The sequence below is a fragment of the Tripterygium wilfordii genome, chromosome 2 (assembly GCF_013401445.1).
Source record: "Tripterygium wilfordii isolate XIE 37 chromosome 2, ASM1340144v1, whole genome shotgun sequence".
Classification (NCBI taxonomy): Eukaryota; Viridiplantae; Streptophyta; class Magnoliopsida; order Celastrales; family Celastraceae; genus Tripterygium; species Tripterygium wilfordii.
In genome coordinates, this window is record NC_052233.1 from 893946 (window position 1) to 909635 (window position 15690).

The 15690-nt window shown below is 36.3% G+C and overlaps 3 protein-coding genes across 4 annotated transcripts; all 3 read left to right on the top strand.

Moving 5' to 3' along the window:
• The first annotated feature begins 743 nt into the window (after positions 1-743).
• LOC120015369 (phosphoserine phosphatase, chloroplastic-like) lies at positions 744-4166 on the top strand. The gene is made up of 8 exons (XM_038867775.1): positions 744-913; positions 1273-1503; positions 1609-1741; positions 1819-1926; positions 2704-2797; positions 3218-3367; positions 3439-3492; positions 3864-4166. The coding sequence occupies exons 2-8, from the start codon at positions 1281-1283 to the stop codon at positions 3987-3989; spliced, it is 888 nt and encodes a 295-aa protein (XP_038723703.1). The 5' UTR covers positions 744-913; positions 1273-1280; the 3' UTR covers positions 3990-4166.
• Positions 4167-4977: 811 nt separating this feature from the next.
• Positions 4978-7406, top strand: LOC120015388 (protein NONRESPONDING TO OXYLIPINS 2, mitochondrial). Of its 2 annotated transcripts, none has more exons than XM_038867808.1 (3): positions 4978-5190; positions 5339-5457; positions 7097-7406. In XM_038867808.1, the coding sequence occupies exons 1-3, from the start codon at positions 5042-5044 to the stop codon at positions 7114-7116; spliced, it is 288 nt and encodes a 95-aa protein (XP_038723736.1). In that variant the 5' UTR covers positions 4978-5041; the 3' UTR covers positions 7117-7406. The 2 variants fall into 2 exon arrangements, with proteins under 2 accessions (XP_038723736.1, XP_038723727.1); XM_038867799.1 differs by lacking the exon at positions 7097-7406 and adding an exon at positions 6063-6381 and having other exon boundaries at positions 4983-5190.
• A 4044-nt stretch (positions 7407-11450) lies between these two features.
• Positions 11451-15650, top strand: LOC120015358 (probable receptor-like serine/threonine-protein kinase At4g34500). Its single transcript, XM_038867764.1, has 7 exons — positions 11451-12257; positions 12754-12858; positions 12971-13093; positions 13873-14043; positions 14160-14289; positions 14369-14578; positions 15317-15650. Exons 1-7 carry the CDS (start codon positions 11683-11685, stop codon positions 15431-15433), a joined length of 1431 nt encoding a protein of 476 aa, XP_038723692.1. The 5' UTR covers positions 11451-11682; the 3' UTR covers positions 15434-15650.
• Positions 15651-15690: the final 40 nt, after the last annotated feature.

The window sequence follows — 15690 nt, forward strand, 5'->3', positions numbered from 1 at the left end:
TTCAATTGGTTCCAATGTCCATATGTGGATGCTATAGCCGAAAAGAATAGTCGAGCATTCAACAACAAAGACGGCCTGTTTGGCAGGGCCGCTCCTCAAGCAGAGCCGCCCGCGGAACCGCTTTGCAGCTCCGCACTGCCAAACATGCTAAAAACGGCCAGTGGATCCACTGGCTCATGCCAACGGATCCGTTGGCCATAGGGAGCTTCTTTCACAGCTGTTGCCTCCTTAATTATTTTTTCATTTTTTTTATGTGGGATCCACTGTAAACTTGTTTGGATTGCCCCCCTTGGTGAATAAAAATTATTCCATTAAAAAAAATTTATCTTATGTTTGGTGCTTGTGATGCTGTAGCATTAGATAAACTTTACATAGATTATAAAAATCATCTCTCAAAGCAAACAAATAAGGAAAAATAAGTTGAAAAATAAAATCATGAAATGCAAATTTAATGAATGAAAGAGAGAGAGAGAGAAACAAAATAAAATCAAAATAACAATAGTCTCGTCCTCAAATTTGTGAAATTGAATTAATAAGTAAATCAAGGGATTATTTCCATTTTTCAAATGCACCAAAAAAGATTATTGAACTATTTCGTCGGATCCTCTACTTATCTTTCTTACCAAACACAGCCTAAATACTAAAAATTACTTAAAAAAATGCTTAAAAAAATGCAATATTTTTAAAAAATAAAAGACAAGTGCGCCTGGTAATTTACCAAACGACCCTTGCGTTGGCAACCTTCAGCATTCTTGGAGAGTTGGTTTAGGAACCGTTGTGGTTGGGGGGACTCTGGTTACTGTTTCACCAACACTTTCGAAAGCGAAGACAAAGTAAGATCCGGGAAGAGAGGAAGGAGATTTGCCGAGAAAACAAGAGAAGAACAGATCGTTAAAGGAAATCAAATAAAACGGTAACTGGTAGCAGAATTCGTACTTGGTTTCCTGGATTAATCTCTACTTCTTTCGATTTCAATGACTTGCATGTGTTTTTTTTTTTTTCTATATTTGTTTCCGCGTTTTTCTTCCTGTCAAGGATATGTGTCTTCTGGTGATTGTACATTGCTTGCGGATCAGAATCATTCGCTCAATCATATTTTGCCGTTTACTTGTTCTTTTCCATGTTATTGATTCAAAATATACACTTTATTATCGCACTTGACAGATTTTCTTTGTGGGTATTGCGGAAGTGCCAATCATCTTCACCAGTGAAGAGGGCTATTAATCTTTGAAGTTCCAAAACATGATTTATTCTTTGGTTTGTTGGTAACAGAAAACCTGATGGAAGCATTGATGGGTTCACGAGTTACACCAATTCGTGTTTCCTCCATTCCACCCCGGTCTCCTTTTCTTCCTCCGTCTTTCATGAATTTGAAGAAAAATTTTAATGGCAGTCAAGTTGGGGCTATGAGACATCCTAAATCGTTCAACTCAATTGCTATTTCAGCTCAATCATTAGAAGCCTCCACACTGGGTCGCTTCAACAATACCATGCCATCCAAAGGTTATATTATAATCAGTAACTTGATTTTTTTTAGTTGTGCGTTATTTATGCCTTTGAACATTGGGCAAGTAGTTATAATTGATGTTCATTTATGAACAATTGTAGAGGTTCTTGAGATATGGAGAAATTCTGATGCTGTGTGCTTCGACGTGGATAGCACCGTGTGTCTGGATGAGGGTATTGATGAGCTTGCAGAATTTTGTGGAGCAGGAAAAGCTGTTGCAGAATGGACTGCTCGGTTGGTTGCTGAGGAAATGATTTAATTTGGTTGGTAGTTTGGAATCCATGACTTATTTTGATTTTGAAATTTCGCAGGGCAATGTCTGGTTCTGTACCATTTGAGGAGGCCTTGGCTGCCAGATTATCTCTGTTTAAACCCTCTCTCTCCCAAGTTGAGGATTTTCTTCAGAAGAGGCCTCCAAGGTAATAGGAATTTCTTGTTCATCTTTATTATTTATTCCCCTTCCATGTTAATGTTATTTCAGAAGACTATTTTTGCATTCTTTTTCAACTTTCCTTGTAGTCCTTTTTCTTTGATTTTTCAACAAGGATGTGGATATGACCACTTTGAGTACTGGTGCTCCTCCTTCTAGGCCTTTTTTCTTATAAATCTATTTTGCTTTTAAAAGGGGGAAAAAAACCTTTTCTTCTAGATGGAAATCCTAGAAAAGCCTTAGTGAAACTCCCCTCCCTCCTTCCCTCTCTTTCTCGCATTCTGTTTTTCTCTCTATTATTTGTTATTCATGACTCGCTACACACTCTAAACAAGCGTTTGCCAACCTGATTGCGCAACCTATACTTAACCCATCGATGCATCGATATTCGTTAAAAAATCACAAAGCACCTAATAAGCCCAAGGCCCCCAACTTATCATTTATATCTTTCCACTTTCATTGTGCTGTAAATAACTTAAATAATTTATCTTATTTTGTCCCGATATTATGTACGCATAAAAGTCTTAATTACCTAAATGCTTTTTTCATGTCGTACCCATAAATAACTTAAAAAACTTTTAGAGCTTCTTTTTTACTGCAGTTAGTCTGTTTTCATTAATTAGCACTAAAGGAAGATGATGCATGGTGTTCCGAGTTATATCTTCTTCTTTTTTCAATTTTCTCTTTCGAACCCTCCCACCTGTCCTTTGGGGTATATGGTACTACTAAATATCTTTGCTCACTTTCTGTTATATTCAATACACAGGATTTCACCTGGGATAGATGACTTAGTCAAGAAGCTGAAGGCTAAGGGTACGAGCGTTTATCTGATCTCCGGAGGATTTCGTCAAATGATAAATGTATGTTACTGAAAAGTTAAAATCATTCTCAACACTATAGTGCTCCTTTCTTTAATATGCATCAGAGTAAATATTTAGGCTCTGATCCATCATCACTTGAGCAAAATATCTTTCAAGACATCATTAGAAGTTATATTACAATTTTGGTAGACAATGCATGAGAAATAAGTTACTTTCAAGATAATCTTCAAGCTTTCATAATTAAAACTCTGTTGGTAACTTGCTCAAATTTGACGGCACTTGCAAGAAGAGTTATGTTACTATATTATGTTCCATGCAAAGAGTAATACTTTGAGGAAAGTTGCCTAGTTTAAGGAATGAATGATCATGCGTTGTCCCTAATTCTATAGTATTACCATTATGAATAGATATTATATCATCGCTATATCATTGTAACGAGTGATTTGGTCTCCTCTGAAGCCTGTTGCATCAATCCTTGGTATTCCTCCTGAGAACATTTTTGCCAACCAACTGTTATTTGGAGATTCTGGAAATTTTTTGGGGTTTGACACAAATGAGCCCACCTCAAGGAGTGGAGGAAAAGCTACTGCAGTGGAGAAAATAATGAAGGTGAGTTGCAGTTGTTTTGTTTTATGGTTGTTGAATAGGTTGCTTGTAAAGCTGATTGATTGGTTCTTCAGGATCGTGGATACAAGGCACTGATTATGATTGGAGATGGTGCTACTGATCTTGAGGTAATTAAATATGTTTGAACTGATTGAAACCCTGATGACTTGAAATGTCAACTCTGTCTTCCATGCTGTTTTCGACTTTCTGACACAGGAAATGAGCTTGCTCAACCTATCTAAACATTTGATTAATTATTTCTCAAACGGACATATTTTGACCTAAACTGATTCAATAATGTACCGTAAAATTAAATGAATATGAAACAAAACTTGGAAATCTAGATACTCTTTTTGTGCTCTGTCCGTTTAGTCCGCGCACATTAGGAACATTTGCCAATCTCATTGAGAATGATATATAATGTGTATAGTGAACAAGTATAAATTTTCTTTTTTGCTTAATAGTGGAATAATTCCTTCTTTTTTTTTTTAATCTGTAGGCCCGTAAGCCGGGAGGTGCTGACTCGTTCATATGCTATGCTGGTGTTCAACTTCGAGAGGCCGTTGCAGAAAAAGCTGATTGGTTGGTGTTTGATTTTAAGGATTTACTAAGTTCCTTGGATTAGCATATGTATTCTTTTCAGGCTTCTTTCTTTCTTAGTCTGTAATTCTTGTATTAAACTTTCCTGATTGGTTTCTCTCTACATTGGTTCTAAGCATTGTTATTATGTCAACAAATGATGTAAAAACATTTTTTGGTCCATTAATTCTTCTGAAATGATGATACTGCAGATTTCACTCTACAACTTCTCTAAACAGTAGTAGAAGTTTTCAAGCTAGTTGACAGATTTTTATAGTTTGTTCTACTAATTTTTTATCCTCCTTTGCTTTCTCACTCTATTTTATTGGGAAATGTCTTCAGTTGGAACAAACCAACCATAAGGGAAGAACACAGCAAAACCTTCTTCTTTGCTCATGATGTATGATACATAGACTTGGATATGGGTATCGGGTATGAGTACATATTTGAGTGTCAAGACTCTTCAATATGAAATTGATGGGTATTAGACATTATTCAAAAATTAAGATACGGGTACGTGAACACTATTTGAAATAAGATATGAGTACATGTATCCTCATCTTAATATGTGTTAAGGTTATTATATAAGAATATTAATGTTATGTTAAGTTGAATGTAACTTTGTAGTGATTTTCTTATTTTCGATATATTTTTTATCAAATGGAGTTTAGTAGTCTTATTAACTAATAACTTAAATAGTTTTCTTATACAATTAATGAATATATACCAACTATTATATATGGAAAAATTGGGACAAAAACATGAAATTATCTTCTTTTTTTTAAATACCATTAAGAAATTTTCTTTTCATTAGAATCGATCCTTCGGTACACAAATGAAAATCGATCATTCGGTACACATATGTCTAATTCAGTTGATTGTCTTTTTAATTGAGTCGTCCTATTTAAAGTATAATAATCATAAGAAAGAAAGAAAGAAAGGAAAAAAAAAAAGTGTACAGAGATTTTTATCATTTTGGTACTTGGAATATTAAGAAAAAAAGAAAAACCCAAAATTATGCAAACTACGAAACAAAGCCTTGTTAGTTGTAGGGTTTAAGGAATTCTACGCGTCCTCCGACTCTGCCCTGAACCAGAGATGGCTTCGCTCTGCAGATCGGCTATAATGTCGGGCTCGCGCTCCCTTGCGTCTCGATCCAGAACCTTAACTCAAAATACACTTACCGGGAGAGTCATATCCTCTCCGTTCTCTTCTTCTCGGACACGCGTCTTTCCTTCCGCTGCGAGGTACAGTTGCGCCCTTTCTTCAGTTCCATATGAATCTCGCTCTGCAATGCCTATAAATATGATCTACAAATCGTGATAATTGAACAGTGGGGCGAAGTTTATGTACTGTATTTTGTCTATTCATTCCGTTTAGTTGATTTTCTTTCAGGGTTGTTTCGGCTTTGGGAACTGTGGAATCTTTGATGCCACTTCACAGTGCAATTGCTTCTGCTCGGCTCAGGTCAAGCATTGCCGTGGATTCCTCCTGCTGGAGCTGGCTTTCTCAAGGTAATTGTTAACTTACGAGTATATTACATGGTTTATTAATTTCTTCTTCGTATCATTCATGTTTTTTTGTAAGGCCCATATCGGTGTTGCACTGTTGCTCATCCCATTTCTTTAAGCTTCAGAGTTAACCATGGATTAATTGCTAGCAGCAGCAATATGTTTTCGTTGTTGAACCAAAGTGGCATGTAATTGTTTGAGTATAATTATATATCTGATTGTCGCGTCATGTTTGTCAAGCGTCTATTGCATCTATTGAAGTTGTTTAGTTCCTAAGGATGCATGAAATGAAAGAATAGCAATGGAAAAATGTAGATTGTTTCTTCAACATTTCTTAGCGTTTCCAGTTCCAACTTCTTGTCATTTGATGGCTAAATTGGAAATCAGCGTGCATCTAGACTTCCATGAGTTAGACCAATTTTGTATTAGTGCTCTTGTTTTTGAATCAACTTTTGCACTTATTAGGATTTGAAGAATTAGCATTCAAGTACTTTTCACTCTTCATTTTTGTCATTTAGTACTATTTTCCCAATTAGCTAGTGAAATGGGTGCCTCTGGCTACACATGAACAGTGTATCCTGACTTTTGTCCTCTAATTCATGCAATAGGACTGGCAACACCGTTGTGACAAGGCTTGCTGGATCTATACAACGCAATAACTGCATATGATTTGCTTTAAAGACTTTGTTTAAGGGAATTTCATCTTTCATCTCTTGACTGGTGGTTGTATCGTATATCATATGCAAACCCATTCAACCTTATGCTTTTATTTATTTATCCCTTTAATTTTTCCCTCTATTTTCTTGGAGAGTGCTGGTTTTGTTGCCAGATAAGAATTTTATGAGTAGAAAACTAATTGCATTGAAGGGCACCAAGGTGGTGTAGCCAGAAGAATTTTCACATGTCATTTAAGTAATGCATTTCGAAGTTGATCCTCTGATTGTAGTTACTTCTTGAAGAATATCCTCAGAAATTTAAGGTGGAAACTTGTGAAAATAACGTAGTAATAAATGCTAAAACTTACCCCGTTGGGCCCATTCCTTGAGCATACTAGATAAAGTTAGGACTGTTCATGCTCTTTGAGTCTTAATAATGGTTGAAATGTGGTCTAGAATTTTACAAAGATGGACTGTCAAAGTAATGTGGAAGTTGATCTCCTATCCCTTTATCTTACCCTCATCTTAAGAGATAAGCAAATATTTTCTTGCTCTGTTCTGCCTTATATTCACTCACTGGACCTTCTGGTGAAGGTTTCGTATTAAGAAATCACGTCGACTAGATCTCCTTTTCCTACTCATCGTTGGTCTTGCATTTTATGTTATTGATTCTGCCTACAAAATGTTCTTCAATGTTAGGTACTTTATTTATGATATTTTTAATGGTAAGGTTACATTCTAGGGGCCTATGGGGCTGGGTTAGGTTTTATTTTCTGTAGATACATTGTTGCTCAGGGTAACATCCCAATTCAAGTTCTCATCAATTCTTGAGTATTTTTTGCTCGAGTCCAACTGATGAATTCTGTGCCAAAATTTCCAAATTCTTTGTTTCTATTTTGTTCCTCAACTATTTCTATTTGGTCTACTGAACATCCTCTCTAACATCTACTGATTTTCTTCCATTTCTCTTCATTGGCACATTTTAGACTTTGCAGTTCCTCGGTGACAGAATAAAGGCCTTCAGTCATTTCATTCCAAATTTGGCTTGCATTTGAGTGGTTTTTCCTTCCCCTTATGTCAGTCGTTCCTCCTCTTTGCTGTCACCTACTGTCATGGCTATTGCCCGGTAAAAGTGATTTCTCAGTCAAGATTATTTGCTATTATGTGCTGCTGAGACTGTATCCTTCATTTCTGTAAGATAAAACCATTATCATCATTATTAGTTTCTTACAACTAGATGGTTACCTTAACATTTAGTGAGAGATTGAAGTCTCAATTCTATTCTTTCTTCACTTCCTCATTGTTTTTCACTTCTTTAAAAGCTCTATTATGAAATGAGAAGTTTGTTGTCTCAGGAGGCAGGACTGATGTAGAGAACTAAAATAGATTAAGAATTCAATTTCATTTGTGTATTCATATTTTGGAAACATGAGAATCTGCATGGTCTGGCTGAAAGTAGTAAAGAAACCCAATAGCAGGATCAATTGGAAATTTCCAAATTCTGTATCAGGTTACCACGAAGAGGTTTTTAGGTGCTGTTAGCATGCTTTCCGTTGAATGTTCAAAAGCTTCTTTTTAAGCCTTTCGAGACACTGTAATTTCAGCAAAAGACAATATAATCTTTTGAGTGTGTTCTACTGATGTTTGGAAATCAAGATTTAAACTAATGGTTTACGAGTCGTTTTGATCAATTCTTGTCAAGGAAAGTTCATCTTGGGTACCAAATACTGACTCAATCCATTTGTCATGGCGGGGTGTCATCATTTATTGTCTGCATTTTCGTTCATTTATATGATATCGGCTGCATTGTAGTGAAAATATGAAACTCGATTCATCTTGCTGCGCCCACTTCTATGTGTTGGGGGGGGGGGGGGGCAGTCCGTCGGTTGTTGTCCACAACTAGATTTGCTTTGAGATGGTTCCCCTAACATTTTCATGGATTGTCAAGGCTTTTGAGATGGCAACTGACAGTCTTTACTCTAGGAACGCTTGAATTCATTCTGTAAACAATTGAATTCACTCTTGAAACATTGTTCACTGGGTGTTGTTTCCTGTATTCATTCAGTGCTTTCCTAGTACTGGAAGGATTAGGTTTTGTATGCCTATATAGATATATAATACCAGCAGAATCAGGATTTGTAAGCCTGCTGTTAAGTTGGCACATTATCTTGTTAGGTAGGTGTTGTTTCCTTCATTCATTAGTTCACACATCATCTTGTTACAACTTACATGGTAATGCCCGTTTGGTACCGCTTATAAATTGGGGGATAGAAAACTTCGTAAACTAGCTTTTTTTCACAGCTTAAGCTAGTTTATTTTAACAGCAAATAAGCTCTACCAAATGGACCCATAATATCTTCTTTTCTTTTTCTTTTCATGGTACCTATTTATCTGGATAAAAATTAAAGACAAATACAACAGAAATGTTACGGATTTCAACAATTGGGATCTCAGTTATCTTAGGTCCTAGTTGCTGGAGTGGTGGGCCCCGTTGTAAAGTCCTTTTTGGGCAGTAAATTTTTAAGTTTTTTTTAAAAATCATAAATGTGTAGCGTTCATCGTAAAAACCCAACGATATATTTTTTGTCAACATGAAAAAGACATGACAATTCTAGATTGTCGGATATAAACTCAAAATATTTGATGTTTTGATCACGACAAATTTGATTTTTGTTTCGAATAAAAAATATATCGTTGAGTTCGTTGCGAAGAATACTATATATTTATGATTTTTAAAAATAAAAATAAAATTTTTTTTACCCACAAAAAGCATTACAACGTGTTCCCGCACCCTTAGTTGTTGAGGTGTATACACATGATTTAATGTGCATGTTGGCAACTAGGATAACTGAGATCTCAAATGTTGGAATCTTTATTTTTTTTCGCAGACCCAATACAATGAAAAATTACACAAAATGAGAAACACAAAATACAGAGCAAATTAAAGCAATCAATAAGGGTGTTTCATTTTAATGGCCAAGTTAATGCAGTGAGAGAAGCATGGGATTGTGGGAGCCTGGCAGGAGAAGCATCAGAGCCAGGGCAGATAAATTGATGGATAGATGTGTCTATTTGAATTCAATCGTCCCCTGGCTCTCGTTTGCCGCGCCCCGTCTTAAATTGAGTAGTACTCTTCTCCAATGAACAAACCAGCGCCCCACGCCTTAAATTGAGTACCATCAACAAACTCACGAATTTCCCAAGCAAAATCATTAATGCCTTCTTCCCCTGGCCATGGCCCTGGCCCCTCCCTCCCTCCCTCCCTCCTACCACTGCCTCATTGGAACCTGTTTTTTAACCGACACCTGCAATTTGGCATACCAGACTACCTCCATTTCTGCCACTATTTAAGACCAAGTCCTCCCAATTTCTCACCCCATTTTAAATTCCGTCCGGCTGACCCGTTTGATGTTTAGGAGGCCTTGCATATGTGTTTATGATCAAATGAGTATCCCACATACTACACGGATTGAAAGTTAAAGGATGGTTGGGGTCTAGTTAAGACTAGAGCAATAAAGAAATTTTTTTTAAAAAAATCATGAATGTGTGTTGATCGAGTTTACGAGTCCAACCATATATTTGTATTACCAAACAAAAAAAAAATCAAATGGAACATGAAAGATGTAAAATTTTGGACCGTTGAATATAAATGCGAAACATTCTCTTTCTCTCATACGATGGACTTTTGTCTAGGACAAAAAAAAAGTATGGTTGTACTCGTAAACGCAATCAAAACATATTCATATTTTCAAAAATAAAAAAATATTTTTTTCGTCCTCTAAACTACTACAAAAGGGTCCACTCTATTTTATTATTTTTTTTACAACAGATCCCAGACACCTAGAGTTAAAATGGAGGAAAATATTTTTGTCGGATGAAACATTACTCTATTGAGAACATCAAAATTGGGAATCACTAACCTACTATGGTTTCATGAATGTTGACTACTATGTCTCTAAATCTCCATCATGCTAAATAAAAACAGTGATTAAGCAATAATATGAGTTTAATTAGGTAGGGAGTTTACATTGACAAATACATTAAACCTTTCTAAGACAAATGACATGTGAGAGTCTGTTCAACTCTTGGTGTAGAATAGAGTGTGCCCTACGTTAAGGACTCATGGTCATTGGGTATGCACACTTGATAACTTTTTTAAGAAAAGAAGGGGAAAAACAAATAAAGTTTGTTGAAACTTGTTACCAACCAACCCCACAGGGCCACAGTTCGTCAGTTTCTGATCCAATCTTTGTCCAAATTCCATTAGGTGATGCCACTATTACTATTTAAGAACCTGTTTTTGGCTTATTGTTTTATGACTTAGTTAAGGAACTTAGGAACAAAGAGAAGTACCCTTTCAGTGAATAGAGATTTGTACATACCTATTAATTTATTACACAATTGCATGTGGTTTTAGTAGTTACTAGGTTTGGAATATTCGCGGTTTCTACAATTTCCCTCGAATTTTAGAATATGAAATTTTCATTTGATGGCTCGGTTTATAATCGATTGGATTAAGTATATGTGTGTGCTCAAAGTTCGATTCCAATGAAAAGTAAATTTATCAATGGTATTTAAAAAGAAGTAATTTTTTAATAATAAAATCGAAAAAATATGTGAATAAAAAAAAAAAAAAACAGATGTTATGACATTTAGTTTAATCGTTAGATGTAAAATTTCACGATTCTATATTTATGGAGTGATTGTAAGAGGAGGTTCAACCGGTACTTTAAAATAGATAAAAACCTATTTTGTGATACAATGTTTTATTTTTACCCCACACAATGAGTACCCAAACAATATTCGATTCAGATAATTTGATTTCCATACCTCAAAATTGGGGTATGTCATCTCTCCCCTAAATATTATTTTTGCATTTCTCCACCCACCTCATTTCTATCTTGCTTTATCCATTATTTCTCTCTAATATTTTAAAAATAATTAAAATATTTGTTATCACGTTGAAATGAAGGTATGAGTATCCCTAAAATAGGTTTTTAGTTAAACTACGGGAAACTATGCATTCATTGGACATGCTTTAAAATTAGGTCCAAAAAAACCGTGTCAAATCGAACCGATCGTTTGTTCAGTTATTATCATATATAATGTTAGTGAAAACCAACCAAACCTAATTGGCAATGACCGACGAAACGAACGGATAAATTTATGTCAAAAAATTGATCCAAATGGGCCATGACACCTCTATTTAATAAAACCCCAAATCCAGCACAGTGCTGGGTTAGCTGACTTTGGTGGCATATCCGTAATAAAGTGTTAAGACCGGACCCGAGAGTTACGAATTCGTCACTGAACGTTACAACCTGTCTTCTTCTTCACTTTGCTTTCATTGAAAATTAAAAAAGAAAGGAAAGAAACTCTCTGCCCTTTTGCTTTTTTGTATCCGTTGAGACCTCATGCTTACTCTCAATCTCTCTCCCATCGCCACTACAAAATCTCTCTGAATTCCCAAATTTCCCGAAGATTTGACAATTTTTCTCAGAAGATTTGACAATTTTTTCTCATCACCCAAACAGCCAATTCCCTGGAAACTTCCACTTCCACGCCGGAAGTAATGTCGGCCTCCGGCAACGCATCTGACGTAACCTCGAAAAGCTCTCTCTCTCAGACGCTGAACTCCGATACACCGTTTCTTAAAATTAAGCTCTACGTCGTAGTCGTAGTTGCCATATGCATATTATTGGTTTCTATAATAGTATGTGTCTGCATTTTCTGGAAGCGCAAAATGCGCGTGAAGCACAGTTCGAGCCTGATCCCTCTGGTGTCGAAGGAGATCGTGGAGATCAAGGAGGTGGGTCGGACTGATAATTTGGGTAAAGTAGAGGGTAAGATTGGATTTGGTGATTTATTGAAAATGGGGGAGATTGAGGTTATTAAAGGTATTGAGGAAGAGAAGGAGAAGAACAAGAGTGGAGAGAGTGATGTTGGCGGTTCAGGCTCCAGCAATGTTTCAATGGCCGATACGCAGAATATCGGGTGGGGTCGGTGGTATAGCTTGAAGGAACTGGAGTTTGCGACACGTGTCTTCGCGGACGAAAATGTGATCGGTGAAGGTGGGTACGGCGTCGTATATAAGGGTTTCTTGCAGGATGGATCGGTGGTGGCTGTCAAGAAGCTTCTTAACAACAAGTGAGTTTGTCCATTGAAATCTGGGCTCTGCTTGTTTGGATTCTTGAGCTGTTTCTGACATTTTCTTACAGGGTATTGATTTCAAGGCAAGATGATCAGTGGTACTGTTCATAGTTTTTAGTTGATTAAGCAATGTTTATTTGGATTTGAAGTTAATTAATATATTATCGATCAAGACAAGAAGATAATTAGCATGTTTGTGGGATCCAATGCTTATTTACTATTTTTCTGAATACCATTCGATCTGTGTACTTATTGTGATGTTGACCTGCGTCGGTGGGAAATTTCATTTGCAGAGGACTGGGGAGTCTGGGAAAGGAAAAGTAAATGGTTACTTTGTTCTTTACTTCTTTAGCCCCTTTATTTCTCTTGTCATTTTTTCTTAGGTAAAATTGTTCTCTACTTCTTTAGCTCCTTTACCTGAGTACTTGTGGTAAATTCTTAAATGAAAGTTGATATATGGAATATGGTGCTCATAATCTCATCATATTTGTAGGGGTCAGGCAGAGAAGGAGTTCGAGGTGGAAGTTGAGGCCATTGGAAAAGTAAAGCATAAGAACTTGGTGGGATTAATAGGATGTTGTGCAGATGGTCCTCAGAGGTACTTTCCATGGTCATTTTGATCACATTATATACCTTTTAATGAGTATTGGATATAAGTTTCATTGCATTGGCTCTAACTTGATTCGTTGGCACTTCAACTTACTGTGTAGGATGCTTGTTTATGAATATGTTGACAATGGCAATTTGGAACAGTGGTTGCATGGTGATGTTGGGCCTGTAAGCCCTCTGACCTGGGACATTCGAATGAAGATTGCCGTTGGAACAGCAAAAGGGTACGGAGTTGTGTTCTCCATATATTTTAAAATACAGATTGCTTTTGATCTTTGATATTGATACTACAGCATTACTTTGTTAATCTTCAACATCATTTTACTCTTACATGATACAAAGAAAATTGTGAGAAAAAAATTAGAAAAGATCACTAAAATATAAATTGTTTCTCTGCTCTAGAATGTTTTACTCATAGAAACACAAGTCCACTCAGGACTGGAATCCTTGTTCTGTATCATTGATTTGAAGCCCCATTTCCAGTAGCATAAGACGAGGTAGAGCTTAGATATTGGCTCAGGCAGCAATATTTTCATTTCTAGATATTGTTTAAGCAGCCATTCTCCTAAAACATATATGACTACTTTGTGAAGTTACTTGACCTAGTTGCATGCTTTTGTATAATCATTTAGCATCATAAACTTCTAGGTCAAAGTGGCATAGTGAGACACTGACTGTCCATTTACATCAAACTCTATCTCAATGATTGAGGTTTCCCTTAGAATACAATGCGATTTGCTATCATCCTTATAGTTGCTGTTCCTAATTATATTATCTCCTAGGCTCTAGAACCATCTCTCTTCTTCTTCTTCTTCTTCTATTTAATTTTTTTAGGTTTTAGGATTTGCTATCATCATTATAGTTGCTGTTCCTAATTATACTATCTCATAGCTCATAGGCCTCTAACCATCACTAGAACTATATTTCTGAAAATATCCATTCTCCTGGTAATTAAGTTTTTGTCTTTTCATACTAAACTGTTGAGGATTTGAACATTGTGCAGGCTAGCCTATTTGCATGAAGGGTTAGAGCCCAAAGTCGTACACCGTGATGTGAAATCTAGTAACATTCTTCTTGATAAAAAGTGGAACCCTAAAGTATCTGATTTTGGATTGGCCAAGCTCTTAGGATCTGAGACGAGCTACGTGGCTACACGTGTGATGGGGACATTTGGGTTTGTTCTATCTCATATTTCTTTAATTCGCCTTAAAAGTTATAGTAAAAAAAAAAAGAGCATGTTTATGCACAATGAACATGCACGTTTACTCCACTAGTTTTTATCTATTGCAGCTATGTTTCTCCTGAGTATGCAAGTACAGGCATGCTTAATGAGGGGAGTGATGTCTATAGTTTTGGAATTCTATTCATGGAGATACTTACAGGAAGGAGCCCGGTTGATTATTCTAGACCACCTGGAGAGGTGAGAATAGGTTTTTTGTATACATCGGCATCCTCCGCTAATCCACCATCATAACATTGTTTCCTTTGGTTGTTTTCAGATGAACTTGGTTGAATGGTTTAAAGGAATGGTGGCAAGTCGTCGTGGAGAAGAGATATTAGATCCCCTAATTGAAGTTCAGCCCTCTCCTAGAGCACTGAAACGGGCCTTGCTAGTCTGTCTCCGTTGTATAGATTTGGATGCCAATAAGCGGCCAAAGATGGGGCAGATTGTTCATATGCTCGAGGCAGATGAATTTCCTTTCCGTCCTGTAAGCCCTGCTTCCAAATTTACTGCTTTACATATTCATATCATTCACAATAGTAGTCTTAAAGTCATTTTATCTTAGTGATGCAATTTCCGGCTAATATCTTGCACCATTTTAATCTGTATGGTTAAGCCAACTTTTCATATTCAAACTCTGGACATCCTTACCACTGTAGTGAGAGCAGTTTTGTTAAAAGTTTGACCTAAGCCGTAGTTTTCTGAGACATGCAATATAGTGTACACGATGATGCACTACCCAAAAAATAGTGGTTTCGCCACGTGTTATGGTTGCATAATATACTATGCAAATATGTTGGGGGATGTCACCAAGTAAATGGTGCTAACTCAAGATTTTAAACGGAGTTTGCTTGGTGATATTTATATAGAACTTAGCAAATTTCATTCTTTTGCCATTTATCAGGTTATGCATATGTAAAATTCTCATCATAGCGAGGAAACTCAACCGTGAATCATAAATCAGAATGCAATTAACAGTTGTGTGATTTTGGTAATCTAGGAAAGAAATTGTGCTATTATGCTAGCGGTCCACAGCTGATGAATATAGTTGTAAATGATCGGAATCACAGTTTTTTGTCATGCGCCTAGTCTAATGTCAACATATGCTTTCTTTTCCTACTCCTCCATGATTGGTTTTCTAGGTCTGATCAGCTTTGTTCACCTCATTTACTGTTCTTTTTCTCCTGTAACTATCTCTATTAATTCTGATTTTTCATTCCTGTAGGAAATACGGGTGTCTCGAGAGAAAGATACTCTTCCTCCACAAGGTGTTTCAAACAAAGTTCCACACCCAATCACGCATGGGACAGGTAGCAATCTGGAGAGGTCGAGGCGGAGATAGTTGTTTAGATATCAGTAGTACCTAAAGGTCAGACTATTTTGTAGCATAACCTTCACACTTGCATAAAGGAAGAAATTATAGGCCTTGAATGTGCATATTATTTCATCTATATTTTTGGTTTTGTCATTATATATTTGGTCAGCATTCTTAAAATTTGGCATGTAAATATATACTCCATTGTTATCTTAATACGTTATACGTCGCAGTTTTTCAGTCATCTTGCTTAAACAATAAGATTTTTTTGCTATTATGATTAT